This window comes from Ovis aries, chromosome 13, assembly GCF_016772045.2.
Source record: "Ovis aries strain OAR_USU_Benz2616 breed Rambouillet chromosome 13, ARS-UI_Ramb_v3.0, whole genome shotgun sequence".
NCBI lineage: Eukaryota > Metazoa > Chordata > Mammalia > Artiodactyla > Bovidae > Ovis > Ovis aries.
The window spans coordinates 52,547,220-52,563,983 of NC_056066.1; the positions used below are offsets into that span (position 1 = coordinate 52,547,220).

General features: G+C 46.7%; 1 protein-coding gene across 1 annotated transcript in view; it reads right to left on the reverse strand.

Moving 5' to 3' along the window:
• The window catches only part of TGM3 (transglutaminase 3), a 43,815-nt gene that overhangs the window by 24,228 nt on the left and 2,823 nt on the right, over positions 1-16,764 (reverse strand). Inside the window, exons 2-7 of the mRNA XM_004014391.5 lie at positions 6,604-6,771; positions 6,027-6,269; positions 5,291-5,409; positions 3,784-3,912; positions 573-750; positions 330-465 (exon numbers count right to left, since the gene is read on the reverse strand). Coding sequence (XP_004014440.2) covers positions 330-465; positions 573-750; positions 3,784-3,912; positions 5,291-5,409; positions 6,027-6,269; positions 6,604-6,771 — 973 coding nt within the window. The remainder of the gene's footprint in view (positions 1-329; positions 466-572; positions 751-3,783; positions 3,913-5,290; positions 5,410-6,026; positions 6,270-6,603; positions 6,772-16,764) is intronic.

The window sequence follows — 16,764 nt, forward strand, 5'->3', positions numbered from 1 at the left end:
AGGGGCCCCTATAAATTCAGGGCAGTTTCACAGAGCCCAGGAATCATATTTTTCACTGGTATCAGAGCCTTCATCTGGTGGCAAGATAAAATGGACCATCAGCGTTTGCAGAACTCTGAGAAGGGTTGTTTTGGGTCTTGCTAGCTTCGGCATTTCCATTCTACACTTGATCTTAGCCAAAAGGCCAAGATATGATAGCATTTCCATTCTAAACCATGTGTTGACATGGTACTTGCCTCCTGATTCCTGTTTGGAGCTGGTCCCAGGAGCTGGGGAGAGCTAGGGAGAAGTTGCTCAGATTTGGTGCTCAGAAAGGATCAGATACTCACCACACGCTATCACTGCCTTTTTCCACGGGCCGTCCCAAGGGGTCGTAGTAGACATCCACGCTGAGGTTTCTGTCTGTGTCATGAGCTGAGTTGAAGTTGGTGATCACTCGGGAGGGAATCCCCAAACATCGCAACACTGCAAGTCAAGGGCAGTCTGAGGACTCGAGGTGCAGTGGAGACAGTACCTGGGGGCACCCCACTGCTGCCCATCCATCCAGCAAAGGCACACCTCATCCAGAATACCTGTGTTGAGGGTTCCAGCAAAGACCCAGCACTGGCCGTACCGGACGGGCCTGAAGCCAGATCTTTGCCACTCCTTGAGGATTTCCACGCTGCCATTCCAGTTCCTAGGATCCCGGCCACCAGTGTAGCTACCGCTCCAGTTCCCAGAAATCACGCCATTGTCATCATTGGCATTGATCTGGGCAGGAATAAACCCCAAAGGAATCAGCACAGAGAGTGACAGGCAGAGTTCAGGCGGCAAGGTAAGGAGTCAAAGAAGGAAGCCAGGGAGACTCCCTCAAGTCTCTGTGTCTTTCTGGGCGATTTGGATGATAATTGTGATAATGGGTATCAAGAAGTTTATGAATTTGAAAGTGCTTTCCTTAACAGGCCATGCTTGCCCCTAATTCATATGTTATTCCCAGCTCACAGAGAAAATCAAGGCTCCATGGCTTGCCAGTGATGAAGCAGGGGTAGAAAATCAGCCTACAGTCAAGTCCTGGCCAGAACTCGCAGACTGCTGCCACCTGACTTGGGGATCCATAGTTTGAAGCTCTCTTTTGGTGTCCTGGTCCTCTGAAAAGATCACTGTAAAACTTTAGCAACTAACTTATTCTTGAAAAGAATAAAGATGGACTTTCGCTTTTCATCCATCCATTCATTCATTCACTCAGCTTAACGCATGATTCTTGTATTTGGGTGTTTTTGTGCGTACTCAGTCACATCTGACTCTGCAATTCCATGCCAGGCTCCTCTGTCTGTGGGATTTTCCAGGCAAGAAGACTGGATTGGGTTGTCATTCCCATCTCCAGGGGATCTTCTTGACCCAGGATCAAACCCGTGTCTCCTGCTTCTCCTGCATTGGCAAGCAGACTCTTTACCACTGTGTCACCTGGGAAACCCTTGATTCTTGAATAAGTCACATGAAAAGAGCACTAGACTAGGAATCCAGAGACCTGAATCTCTTCGTCTGAGTCTTTTAGAGACTCATATTGAAATATTTAGGGACAGAATGATGTGATATCCGGAATTTATCACATAATGCATGAAGAAGGGGACACAGATGAAACAAGACTGGCCTTGGGTAGGTAATTGATGAAGCCGGTGACAGGCACATAGAAGTTCATTTTACTTTTTCCTCTACTTTTGTGAACGTCTGAACTTTTCTATAATAAAAAGTCAAAAGAGGGACACCCCTGGTTGCCCGGTAGTTATAATCTGCCTTGCAATGTGGGAGATGTGGGTTTGATCCTTGGTCAGGGAACTAAGATCTCATGTGCCACAGACCAGCTAAGCCTGGGAGCTGCACTGGGTCCAGGCACCACGACTAGAGAACCCGTGCACTGCAACAAAAGATGCACAACTGTGTGCCATGACTAAGACCCAAGGCAGCCAAATTTTAAAAAAAAGTTAAAAGGGAAAGAAGAAGGAGAAACTTGAGTCACGAGCCTACCCTGGCTGCTTGTCAGCTGGTTGATTGTTGACAAGCTGATTCGTTCAAGCTCTCCTTCCAACACAGGGAACAGAAGGAGCAAGTATGCCCTCAGCTGTCTCCCAGCAGCCAGGTCTTCAGTTTATGAAACTGAGTAGCGTTTACCCCAACCTCACAGTGAGAACTGCTCCCTCTCTCTGTGGGGCTCACAAGGCAAGGCTTGTGAGAACCAGCAGTCTGGAAATGGAAGGATCCTTGCCCACGACCAGCTGACCCAGCCTTCGCAGCCCCTCTGTGTGCTGGGTGAGCTCTGCACCCCCTCCAGGACGGCCGGGCTGGAATTGCAGGATCAGGGCCACGGGGCTCCTTCAAGATGGAAGATTGCATGGCCCATCTCCATCTCTTGAGTCACAGGTGCTCCAGCCTCCAGTGTGGTAATCACAGGCTCATCTCTGACTGAAAGCCGAGTGTTTCAAAGCCCCACACAGGCCATAATTAGCTCGTGGTCCAGCCCAACCAGGAGGGCTGGAGAGAGAGCAGGGAGGTGCAGCTGAGGAGCCTGGCTCTGAGATCAAGTGTTTTGTCCCGAGGGCTGGAGTGAGTCAGCAGCTGCTGGAGCCAGCTGCCTCCCCCACCCTCTCCTGAGCTGAGGAGACTCAACTTTCTAAGTTGCCTAAACACCAGCTTTCCTAGACCTTGGCCTGGGCTTTAATCCCAGCCTTCTAGGACCACTTGGTTTTCACGGTTCAGCCTGGGCCCCCTCCCTCTCTGGACTCTTCATGCCACCCTGGTTCCCACCGTCTCCTCAGTGCCTCCACGTTCTCTGGGCCTCCCCACACCCGTCCTGCCAGGTGCAAGTTAAGAAGCCCTGTCTGATGACCCCCAATATCCATCATGTAGTCAGGAGGTCGTTCAGTTAACCATGTAACTAGCTCATTAGCTTGGATATTCTCCAGCTCAAAAAAGACTGGAAATGCCTAGTCCATTAATCACACACACACAAAAGCTGACACTTCTGAGTAACTGTTTAGTTTCAGAGGGTTAAAGTTCAAGAACGCTCTGACTTTTAGCTTTTTAGTTTATAACTTTTGAGCAGGTTATCCCTTGTTTGGACATTTTTCTGATGGAGAGGTTTTCTACCCACTGAGTATAGAGCATTCCCCCAGCATTCAGCTTGTGTATGTATCCAGCTAATGTGTGTGTTTGGATACGTGGGGTAGGTTTCTCACGTGGAGGGAGTGGGTGAGTGAAGGTGGCCCCAGGCGGGCAGTTGGAGGCCTTATTCTGGCTGGACTCACTCAAAGGCTAAGTTGTGTGTGATTCCCGCCAGCCCCCTGGCATCAGGTTTCCCATCTAGAAGATGACCATGTCAACCTCTGCCCTCCCCGCTGGCACTCAAGCTCTCTGTGCTGAGGAGGGGATGGGTCAGAGCAAAGGAGCGTAGCCCCTTCCCCAGGAGCCCTAGGGATGGAGCAATGTCTCAGCTTTGTGTCCTCCCAGCCCTGGTGGACCCCCACAGATCAAGTCCTTGTCATCTGAGGAAGGCCTCACAATACAGTGGGAAGGGCTTGGGAGCCAGCAGCCTGGGTCTGGTTCTGCCTCTGCCACTCACTCCCATGTGTCTCAGGCAAGTCCTTTAATTTAGAGGCGTGTCATACTCTGTGTGTACAAAATGGGGATGTAATAACCACCAACTTTATTTTGTGAGACATCAACCAACAAGATGAGTGGTTATGCCTAACCCATAGCTGAGTTTGATATAGGGGAACAACTAGTTATTATGGTTTTCTCATCACTCACCATTGCACTCAGAACCCGGCCAATATATTTGGGGTCGTTTCTGTGGGCCACATCCGTAGCAGGGTCACGGCGAAAATTTAGGCTGTTATCCAGGACTGAGAGGCAAATGTTCAGAATGCCTTCTTCAAACTGTTCAAAATGGGGCCATATGTTACGATGAAAGAAATTACAAGTAGTATCAGCTAATTGAGGGCAAGGAGGCTATGCTGGTAAGAGCCATGGGCACTGCCCATATCTCCCCCCCACTCCATGGCCCCCAGAACTGAGAGACTGAGGAACAATCACCCACCTGACCTTTAACCCTGAAAACTCATCCAGACCTCTTGCTGTACACAAGGCCCTGTGCTGAGGCCCCTCAAGTTTAATGAGACTCCCTCACTGTTACGAACTTGAGAGCAGTTACTTGACCTGTCTGGGCTTCAATTTCACCAGCTGTATAACAAGGGATCAGGCTGAGCACATCTCAAAGTTTCCATCTGGTTCTGACATTGATCTCTAGCATATCACTTAGACTTTTGGGAACTGATTACAAAGTGTCTCACTAAAATTGGAATTTGAAGCCATTTTCACAAAATGGAGAAGGCCAAGCTCTTTCTTGCCTTTGAGTCTTCATATATGCTGTTCCTTTTTCCTCCAGTGCTTTTCCCCAAGATATCTATCCAGCTCCCTTGTCTCCATTACGTTTCTGATCCTAAGTTCCTTTCTAAGCAAGGCTCTCCCAGATCACCCCATCAAAACTATCCTCCCTTCCACCCCTCAGTGCACCTATGCCCTTACCCACCCCACCTCTTTTTCTTCTTTTCTATGAAATTTAACACAGAACACAACATATAAAACTCAACATATATAATATATGGCATTATACTGAAGATAAAATACATGGCAGATATGCCCTGGTTGACTACAGAAAGGGGTCTGGCCATGGCAGAATGTGCACCTGTCCACCCTCTGCTGGACATCCAAGGCACCCCACCCAAGGTACTTCATTGTAATGCTTCATCTGTCTGCTGGAAAGAAGGAAATATGGAGGGAATCCCTGGATGTGGCTAGCTGAGCAAACTCGGGAATTCTGTGGACTCAGACATCATAGTACTATAGGACCCTTGGAAGGTCAAATGCTCACACCAAGGAAATTTCATCACATTATGACACAGAACGAATAACAGAAACTATATTGTTGTGCAAGTCTCTACTGGGCCTTATCTTCATTCATGTATCATGGTACCAATAACACGTTGTTGCATCAATTTAGTTATGTGTCTGTTTTGCCCGTGAAAGTGTGACCTCTTCAAAGACATGAAATATGTCTTATCCATCTCCTGTATCCACAGAGGCACCTTGGCCCCTGGCACATAGTAGGTCATCAATGAATATCTTCTGAATGAATGAACAAATAAGAGGCAGGCAAATGGACAGATTTGGGAACTGCCACCTATCTGTGGGGTCTGCTGCGGAGCTTCTTTGGGTAGAATAGGGACATTACTGCCAGCCTCTATGACCCTTTTACCTGTCCGTAGTTCCAGCCAATCATGCCAATTCGATTTGTGCTTCCCACAAAGATGATGCCAGCATCTTCCTGAACATATTCCTCTCTCTCAGCATGGTTACTCATAAAGACACCATCAGCTGTTTGACACGAAAAAAACAGATAGTAGGGGATAGAATCTTACAGAGAACTATAGAGACTCAACCTTGTCTCAGTCCTGAGTACCCACATGGTGGCCGGAGCAAGCCACACCTTCAACCCTTCCCCCAGCTCCACTGAGGAGTGAAGCCTTGGGCTAAAATGCTTCCACATCATATCATGAGAACTATCAACTTGAAAGAGAAGCTGAGATGACCTAAGAATCTGAAAATAAGACCTCTGGGAATGAAAAACTTTCTTCTTCAGGCACAAGCTGTCTCCAGGCCGCAGAATGGTGCTGTAGTCATCATTACACCATACTATACAGTTTTCAAAAACTCATGAGATCCTTGCAACAGCCCCAGAAATAGCAAGCTGTCCATCTAATGGTGAGGAATTTGAGGCTCAGAAGGGTAGAGAGACTGCCAGACTCACATAGCGGGTTCAGAGGCAGAGCTGGACCAAAATCCCTGGCTTCTGACTTCTAACTTCTGTGCTCTTTCCTTATTCCACAACCTTCCCCTAATCAAACCTGAGCCCATGAAAACCATTCCCTCCATCTCTTTTCCATGGACATCCCTTAGCTGATGGCTGGGAGTGTGGGTGGTTGGATGCCTACCTTGCAGCCAGGGATTAAAGAGCAGTATGAATGTTCCAAGTTTCAGCATGGAGTCACTGCCCTGGGAGGAGATCTGCATGTTTAGCGTGTACCTCCCAATGGGTGCATTTGCAGGGCTAAGGATGGAGATGTTCAGAACATTGTTCCTGTTGGACACAAGTTGTGCACCCCAGCCGCTGCTACTTGTCCCATTGGAGAGTGGAAACACAGCCTTTGTCTTGGCCGACTCTGAGGGGTAAGGCCCTGGAAAAAAGACATAGGACAATGGAAACCAAGTAGCGTTGGCTGACTGCGGAGAAACCAGATTCCAATATAACTGCAGGGATTCTTTGGGAGACGTTATACAATGAAGCAGCACGTTATGACACTGGAAGCAACTGGAGATCACATGGTCCAAACCCCTCTTGAGGTTAAGACTGTGACCCTCAGAGGTAGGTGAAACTTGACTCTACTAAGTCAATGGTAGATCTGGGTTAGAGCCTGAGGCTGCCACCACCCACCGCCCCTTGGATGCACAGCCCCAAGGTCTCCTCAAGGTGTGTATGTGGGAGGGGGGCAGGGAGCAGTGAGCAGGTACCTGTGGAAACTGTGAATGTCACACTTCCTCCAGAGCTGAGACCTCGGGATAAGGTCACTGACATATGGAAGGGCTGGCCTCTCCGTACGATGAGATCCTGGCTGTAGAACCTGTCTGTGTGATGTGCCTGCCGGTTGGAGGCTGTCTGCCAGTTGACACCCTGGAGTCCTAAAGCCATGAGACAGAAAAGAGGACATGAGATACTGGGAGAAAAGGGATGGTGGCCTATGGGAAAAGGTGTAAGTTACCGAAGAGACAACTTTTGGACAGGGCTTGCTGGGGAAGAAGCTTCTTGGAAAAATCACATTAAAATGCAAGATGGCAAGCACTTCACAACCTATTCCCACCTGCCTTTTCAGGTGGCTGATGCTTGGCACACACTACCTCACCTCCCCTTCCACCTGGCTGATTGTCACTCAGCCCTCAAGGAAGTAGCTTCCCCCAACCAGCGAGGAAACCGAGTAAGCCATTCTGTCCACGTTATCCTCCTTCCATTGTGGACAGTGGTGCACGGACTGGGAGGAGGCTACTTCTCTTGGATCTACCACCCTGCTTTGGCTTCTTTGCTTTTCCCTTTGTGTCTTCCCAGATGCCAAGTGCCTTCTATGACTCCAACACCCAGCAAATGATTACCCATGTCATCTATACTGTATATGTACAACACTTTGGTGTTGGCCTGTGCCCCTGATGCTGAGAAGGACCATGTGATTCTGGGAAGCATTTCGAGGCTCAGAGACTGGGAAACCACTGGCCTGGAGAGCCTTTCAAAGGCTCATTGGCAAGAGTGGTCTCAGGCCATGAGATCCCTGGATAAGACCCTGAGGACAAACACCTCAAAATCCACCCTCAGCTTCTCAGATGATCGTGTAGGTAAGGGAGCTAAGCTGAGAAGGGTTATAAGAGATTCCATGGGATATGAGGAGTTCAACCTTTTTAAAACTTTTGAAGTATTTAATCCCTTTGAGTTATGTTTGAGACATTACAACACCCAATCTTCTGCAAATGAAACTGGTCTCTATCTTTACGATGTGGTCACAGCTATGATGGGAGTGTGATGACACAGCTCTTCTTTATATGTGTCTGCCTCTGTCCATTAGAATGTGCCTTCTTTATCTTTATATTCTAACGCCTGGCACATTGCTTGACTAGATTAGGACAATCAGATAAACAAATGAAGGGCTAAATGAACAAACACACAAACAAACATAAAACTAATGTCATGCAATGACCTTCATGACTAGGGCTCCAAATTTAGTCTATAAAGAAAGGTGTATGTGGGGTATTCCTTAATAAACAGAGAGATTACCTGTTATTTGTAGGACAGTATATAAGGCACATGTTGAGGTATGAAAATGTATGAAAATTAGTTTTAACCCCCAAAGAGCTTCAGCAGTGCATAAGACAACATGTCAGAATGAATGATGAGGGAAATCCAATCTCCTCCCCCCACCCAAAAAGGTGTCTAGGAGATGTAGGCAAGAATCACTTTCAGTTGTAGGAATCAGAAAAAAAAAAAAAAAATCACTGAAAATGCCAGGCCTTGAAGGAAGAGAGAATTTTGTCAAGCGCCTTTCAGACAACAGGCAGAGAGACTGAAGGCCCAGAAGAGCAGGTATTTTTGGCTAGAGCAGAGGTCTTGTCTGGAAGAGAAAGGGGAGACGGAGGGCATGGCTCCAGGGCAGGCCTGAGGCTGCGGATCTCCCCAAGCAGCTCCAGGGATGGGCACAGGCTCATCATCGACTTGAGTGGGATGCAGAATCTGGGGTGATGAACCAAGATTGCTGCTGAAGCAGGCTGAGAAGGTGATCGTGCCACCTGCTCAGTGTACTAAAGAGTCATTCATTCACATGTCCACTTATTTATTTATGCATTGAGCAAATAACTATTGAAAGAATAAATTAAAAGCTTTTTTTTCTTAAACTCAGGGAAACGAAAACATTCATGCAGCCAACAAGTATCTACTGATTGAAGAGAAAGGCGCAGAGGAAAATGTGGGACGGAGGGAGATGAACATTCCTGCACATAAATGCTGAACGTTGAGACCTCAGATCTTGGGTGGTCACTGGTAAGCATCATGCTCTATATGACCTGCAGAGACCTGGCTTGCTGAAAGTTAGGACCCTCTAGGGCAAAGTCCCCACCTTCTAAACCCCTGCCTCTTACCAACTGCACTTACTATCTTCTGTGCATGGGATTTGGTAGAGATTTACTCACTGTCTCGCTTTAGAAAAAAGAAGAGCTCTTAGATACAGTGGTCTGAGGTCACACAAGTCTCCCCAGAGATTCCTCCCCACTCCCAAATCCAAAAGGATGTATGTCTTCTCCCCAGAAGAAGCTCACTATTCTTGACCATGGGTTGAGAACAGAAAGTATGGTCCCTGGACAGCCCTCTGATAGCACAGGTTAACGAATGGGGGGCAGCAGGGATTCCCATCTGTAGCTGGTTTCTGCCAAGGCTTAAGTACTGTTTGCTAGAGCTGTGTCAAGAGCAGAGGCGTCTCCACAAATAACAAATGTTGATGAGGGTGTGGAGAAAAGGGGATCCTTGTACACTGTTGGAGGGAATGTAAATTGGTACAGCCACTATGGAAAACTGTATTGAAGGTCCTTGGGCTGGAAGAAGCACAAGCTGGAATCAAGATTGCTGGGAGAAATATCAATAACCTCAGATATGCAGATGACACCACCCTTATGGCAGAAAGTGAAGAGGAACTAAAAAGCCTCTTGATGAAAGTGAAAGAGGAGAGTGAAAAAGTTGGCTTAAAGCTCAACATTCAGAAAATGAAGATCATGGCATCCGATCCCATCACTTTATGGGAAATAGATGGGGAAACAGTGGAAACAGTGTCAGACTTTATTTTGGGGGGCTCCAAAATCACTGCAGATGGTGACTGCAGCCATGAAATTAAAAGACGCTTACTCCCTGGAAGAAGGAAAGTTATGACCAACCTAGATAGCATATTCAAAAGCAGAGACATTACTTTGCCGACTAAGGTCCGTCTAGTCAAGGCTATGGTTTTTCCTGTGGTCATGCATGAATGTGAGAGTTGGACTGTGAAGAAGGCTGAGAGCTGAAGAATTAATGCTTTTGAACTGTGGTGTTGGAGAAGACTCTTGAGAGTCCCTTGGACTGCAAGGAGATCCAACCAGTCCATTCTGAAGGAGATCAGCCCTGGAATTTCTTTGAAAGGAATGATGCTAAAGCTGAAACTCCAGTACTTTGGCCACCTCATGTGAAGAGTTGACTCATTGGAAAAGACTCTGATGCTGGGAGGGATTGGGGGCAGGAGGAAAAGGGGACGACCGAGGATGAGATGGCTGGATGGCATCATGGACTCAATGGACATGAGTTTGAGTGAACTCTGGGAGTTGGTGATGGACTGGGAGGCCTGGCGTGCTGCGATTCATGGGGTCACAAAGAGTTGGGCAAGACTAACTGAACTGAACTGAACTGAAAAAAACTAAAAATAGGACTATCATATGACCCAGAAATTCCACTCCTGGGTATCTATCAAAAGAATGCAAAAATGCCAATTCAAAAAGATGCAATGTTCATAGTAGCATTATTTACAACAGCAAGCTATGGAAGCAATCTAAGTGTCCATTAACAGATAAATAAAGAAGATGTGGTATATATGCACGATACAATACTACTCAACCATAAAAAAGAATGGAATTTTGCCATTTGCAATAACATGGATGGACCTGGAGGGTCTTATGAAATAAGTCAGACAGTGGAAGACAAGTGCTGTGTGCGTGTGTGTGTGTGTGTGTGTGCTGTAACTCAGTGGTGTCTGACTCTTTGTGACCCCTATGGACTTTGCCCGCCAGGCTCCTCTGTCCATGAAATTTTCCAGGCAAGAATACTGGAGCATGTTGCCATTTCCTACTCCAGAGAATCTTCCCAATCCAGGGATCAAACCCACTTCTCTTGCAGCTCCTGCATTGGCAGGCAGACTTTTTATCACTGCACTACCCGGGAAGCCAAATACTATATGTTATCACTTCTATGTGAAGTCTAGAAAAATGAAACAAATGAATGAATACGACAAAACAGAACAGACTTATAGATACAGAGAACAAAGTAGTGGTTACCAGTGGGAAGAGAGGGCAAGACAGAAGCAGGGGATAAGAGTTACAAACTGTTAAGTATAAAATGAATATAAGGATAGATTGTACAGCACAGGAAATATAGCCAATATTTTATAGCAACTTTGAATGGAATGTAATCTATAAAAATTGAAATCCCATGTTATAGATATGAAATTAATATAATATTGTAACTCAGCTACACGTCAATTTTTAAAAAGAGATTTGCAAGAAAAAGGGGGAATCAGCACACAAAAGTACACACGGCCAGTTCACATAGGTTTGCCTAAGTCCTGAAAAATAAAACAATTCTAATTATTAAAAAAAAAAAAAAGAAAGTAGAGGTGTGTCTCTTTCATCCCAGAAACCAGTCTGTCGGGAAAATGATGAAGAAAAGACTGGGCTCCAGGGTTCCTTGACTGCAGAGACACTGAAAGGAGATAAAGGGAACTTTGTACACACTAGGGGGGGTCCTTGGCTGAGAGAAGATCATCTCTGCCTCTCCCGTCGTGAGCGCTGGATGAAAGAGTCTTGCTTCTCCCTGGAGTGCTTGTGGGGTGTGCAAGGCTTCTCTGAGCTGCAGGGTGAGTAACACCAGGACTTATATTTGTCATTGGTGTCCTGTGTGTCAACTGCTGTTAACAGTACACAGAGCAACTTACACACACCACGGATGAAATCTTTACAGAATAACTGGGGCGGGGGGGATAAACTAGGAGCTTGGGATTAGCAAATACACACTGCTACACACAAAAGAGATAAACAACAAGGTCCCTGGGTAGAGCACAGGGAACTATATCAATATCCTGGAATAACCTATAATGAAAAGAATATGAAAAAGAATATACATTTATGTATAACTGAGTCATTTTGTTGTACATCTGAAACTAACACAACCTTTTAAATCAACTATACTTCAATTGAAGAAAAAAAGAAACTGGAAACTAACGCTCAGAGAGATAACTATCTTAAACATTTTCTTTAAATTTTATATTGGAGTATAGCCAATTAAAAGACGCTTACTCCTTGGAAGGAAAGTTATGACGAACCTAGATAGCATATTAAAAAGCAGAGACGTCAAAGGTCCGTCTGTGCCATCAAAGGTCCGTCTAGTCAAGGCTATGGTTTTTCCTGTGGTCATGTATGGATGTGAGAGTTGGGCTGTGAAGAAAGCTGAGTGCCGAAGAATTGATACTTTTGAACTGTGGTGTTGGAGAAGACTCTTGAGAGTCCCCTGGACTGCAAGGAGATCCAACCAGTCCATTCTAAAGGAGATCAGTCCTGGGTGTTCTTTGGAAGGAATGATGCTAAAGCTGAAACTCCAGTACTCTGGCCACCTCATGCAAAGAGTTGACTCATTGGAAAAGACTGTGATGCTGGGAGGGATTAAGGGCAGGAGGAGAAGGGGATGACAGAGGATGAGATGGCTGGATGTCATCACCGACTCGATGGATCTGAGTTTCAGTGAACTCCGGGAGTTGGTGATGGACAAGGAGGCCTGGTATGCTGCAATTCATGGGGTCGCAAAGAGTTGGACACGACTGAGCGACTGAACTGAACTGAACTGATAGTCAATTAACAGTGTTGTGATAGTTTCAGGTGGACAGCAAAGGGACTCAGCCATACATTTACATGTATCTGTTCTCCCCCAAACTCCCCTCGCATCCAGGCTGCCACATAACACTGAGCAGAGCTTCCTGTGCTAGACAGTAAAACCTTGCTGGTTATCCAGTTCATTAGCAGAGTGCACGTGTTGATCTCAAACTCCTTATCCACAGGAGATAAATATCTTACTTAAGGTCATGTACCTAGACAGGTCTTAGCCTCCCTGTTGCCCTGGTCTTCTGTTCTCCACCTGGGAGGGGAGAACAGATGGTGAGGAACTTCACTACACATTGTCCTCCTTTCTGGCGTTTGCATCCTGATACGTAGGAGAGAATGAGTCACTGGAAGGCCAGTGTATCCCAAAGGCATTCTACATGAGACATGACAGAAGGGGGGCATCCCTGGACCCCCAAGTGGGATGGGCAGGTTGAGAGCATGTTCGCAAAGCTCCCAGGTGGTTCCTGAAACCCTTCTCCTTCAGCTGGCTGCCTTCAATCATCACCCCACTTTTGCCAGTCCAAATCAGGGATCTGATGATCCTGTTAGTGGATTATCCAGGGGACTTTGTTCTCCCACCTGCCACCCCTTCACGTAGCACTAATCTCAGCCTGAGTTTGTTCTAGAAAGGCAAGGGCAGGGGGATAACCTCAGATATGCAGATGATATCACCTTAATGGCAGAAAGTGAAAAGGAACTAAAGAGCCACTAATGGGGGTAAAAGAGGAGAGTGAAAAAGCTGGCTTAAAACTCACTAATAAAAAAAGCTAATAAGATCATGGCATCTGGTCCCATCACTTCATGGCAAATAGAAGGGGAAAAGGTGGAAGTAGTGACAGATTTCCTTTTCTTGGGCTCTAAAATCACTGTGGATAGTGACTGCAGCCATGAAATTAAAAGATGATTGCTTCTCGGCAGGAAAACTATGACAAATACAGATAGTGCATGAAAAAGCAAAGACATCACTTTGCTGACAAAGGTCTGTGTAGTCAAGGCTATGATCTTTCCAGTAGTCATGTACAGACGCGAGAGTTGGACTATGAAGAAGGCTGAGTGCCGGAGAAATCATGCTTTCGAACTGTGGTGCTGGAGAAGACTCTCAAGAGTCCCTTGGACATCAAGGAGGTGAAACCCGTCAATCCTGGTTTCAGAGAAATAACCCTGAATACTCATTGGGAGGACTGATGTGGAAGTTGAAGCTCCAATACTTTGGCCACCTGATGCAAAGAGCCAACTCATTGAAAAGACCCTGATGCTGAGAAAGATTGAAGGCAGAGGCTGAGGTCGACAGAAGATGAGTTGGTTGGATGGCATCACCAGTTCAATGGCTATGAACTTGGGCAAACTCCAGGAGATAGGGAGGGACAGGGAGGCTTGACTTGCTGCAGTCCCTGGGGTCACAAAGAGTCGGACATGCCTTGGTGGGTGAACAACAGGGCAGGGAATAGGGGAGGTGCACAAACACCCAAGTTTTTTCCCGAGTTTACAACTTCATGGGTGTTTATGAGCTTCAGAGCTGTTCTTTGTGCCTGCTTGGATGAAGGGCAGGGATGAAAGGAGAGTGGCTTCACCCCTATAATTGACTCATCAACACAGACTCTCAGAAACATCAAAGAGAGTAACGTTTTAGAGACTGAGCATCTCCCCCGACTCTTATTCTGGCTGTGAGGACATGGAGGCCCAGAAAGTCATTTGCCCACAGTGGGATGTCTCTGGACTCTCATCCAGGGCCCGTCTCCCAATCCCATGCTGCCTCTTTGACTCACTGCTTAACTCCACCAGCAGGCCAGGGGCAGTTTCCCTGCTTTCTTTATCCTGAGAAAATCAGTGCCACCAGCACCACTGATGTGATCGTGACTGCTAAATGTCTATCCCAGTATATACTCGCTCCTTCTTTCTTGGTAATAAAATCCTTCATGTTAATGGCCAGGCTCTCTTGCAGCTGGGGGTCATGTGAATGGGTTCTGGCCAATGACTTATAGGTGCAAGTTAAACGTATTAATTCCTAATTCCCAGGAAACCTCTTTTGTAAAAAGTGAGGTGAAATTCACCATTTTAACCACTTAAAGCACACAATTTGGTGCCATTTAGTACATTCACAATGTTGTGCAACCATCAACACTATCTAGTTTCAGAACTTTTTCTTCAACCTCAAGATAAATCCCCCACCCACTAGCAATCACTTCCCACCTCCCCAGCTCTAGCCCCTGGGAACCACTCATCTGATTTCTGTTCCCATAGATTTGTCTGCTCTGGTCATTTCGTATCAGTGGAGTCATACAGTCTCTGAGTCTGGTTTTTCACTTAGCATTATGTTTTTAAGGTTCATCCACGTGGTAGCGTGTATCAGTAGTCCATCCCTTCTTTATGGCTGAATAATATTCCACTATGTTGATATACTGTATATTCATCCATTTATCAGTGGATGGATCTTTGGGTTGTTTCTACCTTTTGATTCATAAATAGTGCTGCTCTGAATGTTCCTTTGCAAGCATTTGTTTGAATGCCTGTTTTCAATCCTGAGGAAACCTCTTTTTTCAAAATAGTTGGCAAAAGCCCTTAGCCTGCTTATTTCCATCTTCTTCCCCCTGCTGTCCCAGGTCTGGGTGTGATGTGGACTCAGTTTAGACCACACATGCCTTTGGGGTGACAGTGGGGGCCTGCAAGAGCCCAGGCCCTCAGGATTGTGCAGCTGCCCCACCCACCAGAACTGCCTACCTCCAGTAAACTTCTGTCTTGTTCGTTTCTCTAAGCCATTGTTATTTGGGATTCACTGTCATTTACAGCCAAACCTAGCTGTATGTAACTGATAGTGTAATGTCCTCCCCTCTTATTCTGTGGTCCACTTTTGGCAGGGATAAAAAGAGAAGCACAGAACAGATTCTAGACTGTGAAAGGTGACCCACAGGACAGATATATTAAAAATCATCTAGCCAAATGTCAAGTTTTTTGTTAGAGACTGCTTTAAGAGGGCATTTTGTACATCGCTTACACACATGGGTTTATAATTGATGTAATGTTTTCCCAAAACAGTATGAACCCTTACTATCCACAATGCACAGTAATATTTTCTACTTCATTTTAAAAATGATTTGCTGGTCACAGTCCACTAAATTGATTTTACAGCTTGCTATTGGTGAAAACTGGCAGCTTGAAAAGCAGTGATATGATGCAATATTCCCATGTGACAGGTAAAACAACTGAGGTCCTGGAAGGTCTACTGAGGTCACCGGTAGTCGAAAGTCAGAGCTTGGCCCAGAAACCAGGTCTTAGATCCTGGTCACTGGGAGGCTGTTATTTGCAACATGCCCCCCTCCTCTGGGCATCAGGACGTCTCCAGCTCCTGGCAGGTCCTGCCTCACTCCAGCCCTCACCAGTCTCTTCTTTCTCTCTCCAGCCTGTGCTGCTTCCCTTCGTCTTTCCTCTGCATTCAGACATTTTCAACCCCTGTGCAGCATGGGTGGTACAATCTCTTGGTGCTCAGGTGGTGGGGAAATAGGGGTTCCCTGGGGGGCACTGAGCAAGGGGCTGGCAAGGGTGCCAGGGCAAAATTGAGTGAGCCCTGAACTGGTGGTTCGAGCAGCCTTGAGCAAGGTCTCAGCCTCTCTGTAGAAGGGAACAGTGAAACTGAATATCCTCCCTTGTAGGACATTGGTTGGGACCCCAGATGCACCCATCACTGGCACCTGGGTTCCTGTCCGTGGTACAGATGTCTTAGGATCCCACGCATAATAGCACCAGCGACACAGGCGAGAGAAGGGTTTGAGCTTTTCCTGGGCTGCCATGGAGGACCTCAGATGGGCAGACAAAGTGCTGAGTGTTTTTCTTGCATATGCCTCTCACAGTTACAAACCTGTCTGATGTGGTCATTCCCATTTCACAGATGAGGGATTTGAAAGTCCAGTCAAGTGTCATCACTTGCCAAACATCACACACTCAGGCAGAGACTGGCCCAAGCTCACACTGATGCCGGTGCAGCCTGACCATGTGCCACTCCAGGCTGCACCCTGCATCTAGCCGAGGTGGTGGTGGTAGCAATGGGCACAAGTCCAGGAAGCTGCCAGGGAGAGGGGAACACCCACAGCCTCCCCCTTGCCTCGACATTACACGGTTCGCATGAGAGAGGAAGGAAGGACTCCTGGCCCCCCTTCACTTCCAGAGAGAGTTTCAAATTTCTTAAACCCTTGACATGCACGAGGACCACCTGGAGAGTTCATATTAACCTCATCCCCACCACTGGGACGGCGCTGGTTTCTTAGACTTTACTGGTGATTCTAATATGGAACCAGAGCTGGAGTTGAGAACCACTACCTTAAGCCTAGACAGTGTCTGTTTACACTATGCAATCAAAGCTACTTTCCACGAATTCTCTCCCCCAGGCCACATGGCCACTCTGAGTGGGAGGCAGGGGGGCAATCACTATCTCCTATTTACAAAGGAGGAAAACAGGCTGAGACGGAGGACTGCAGA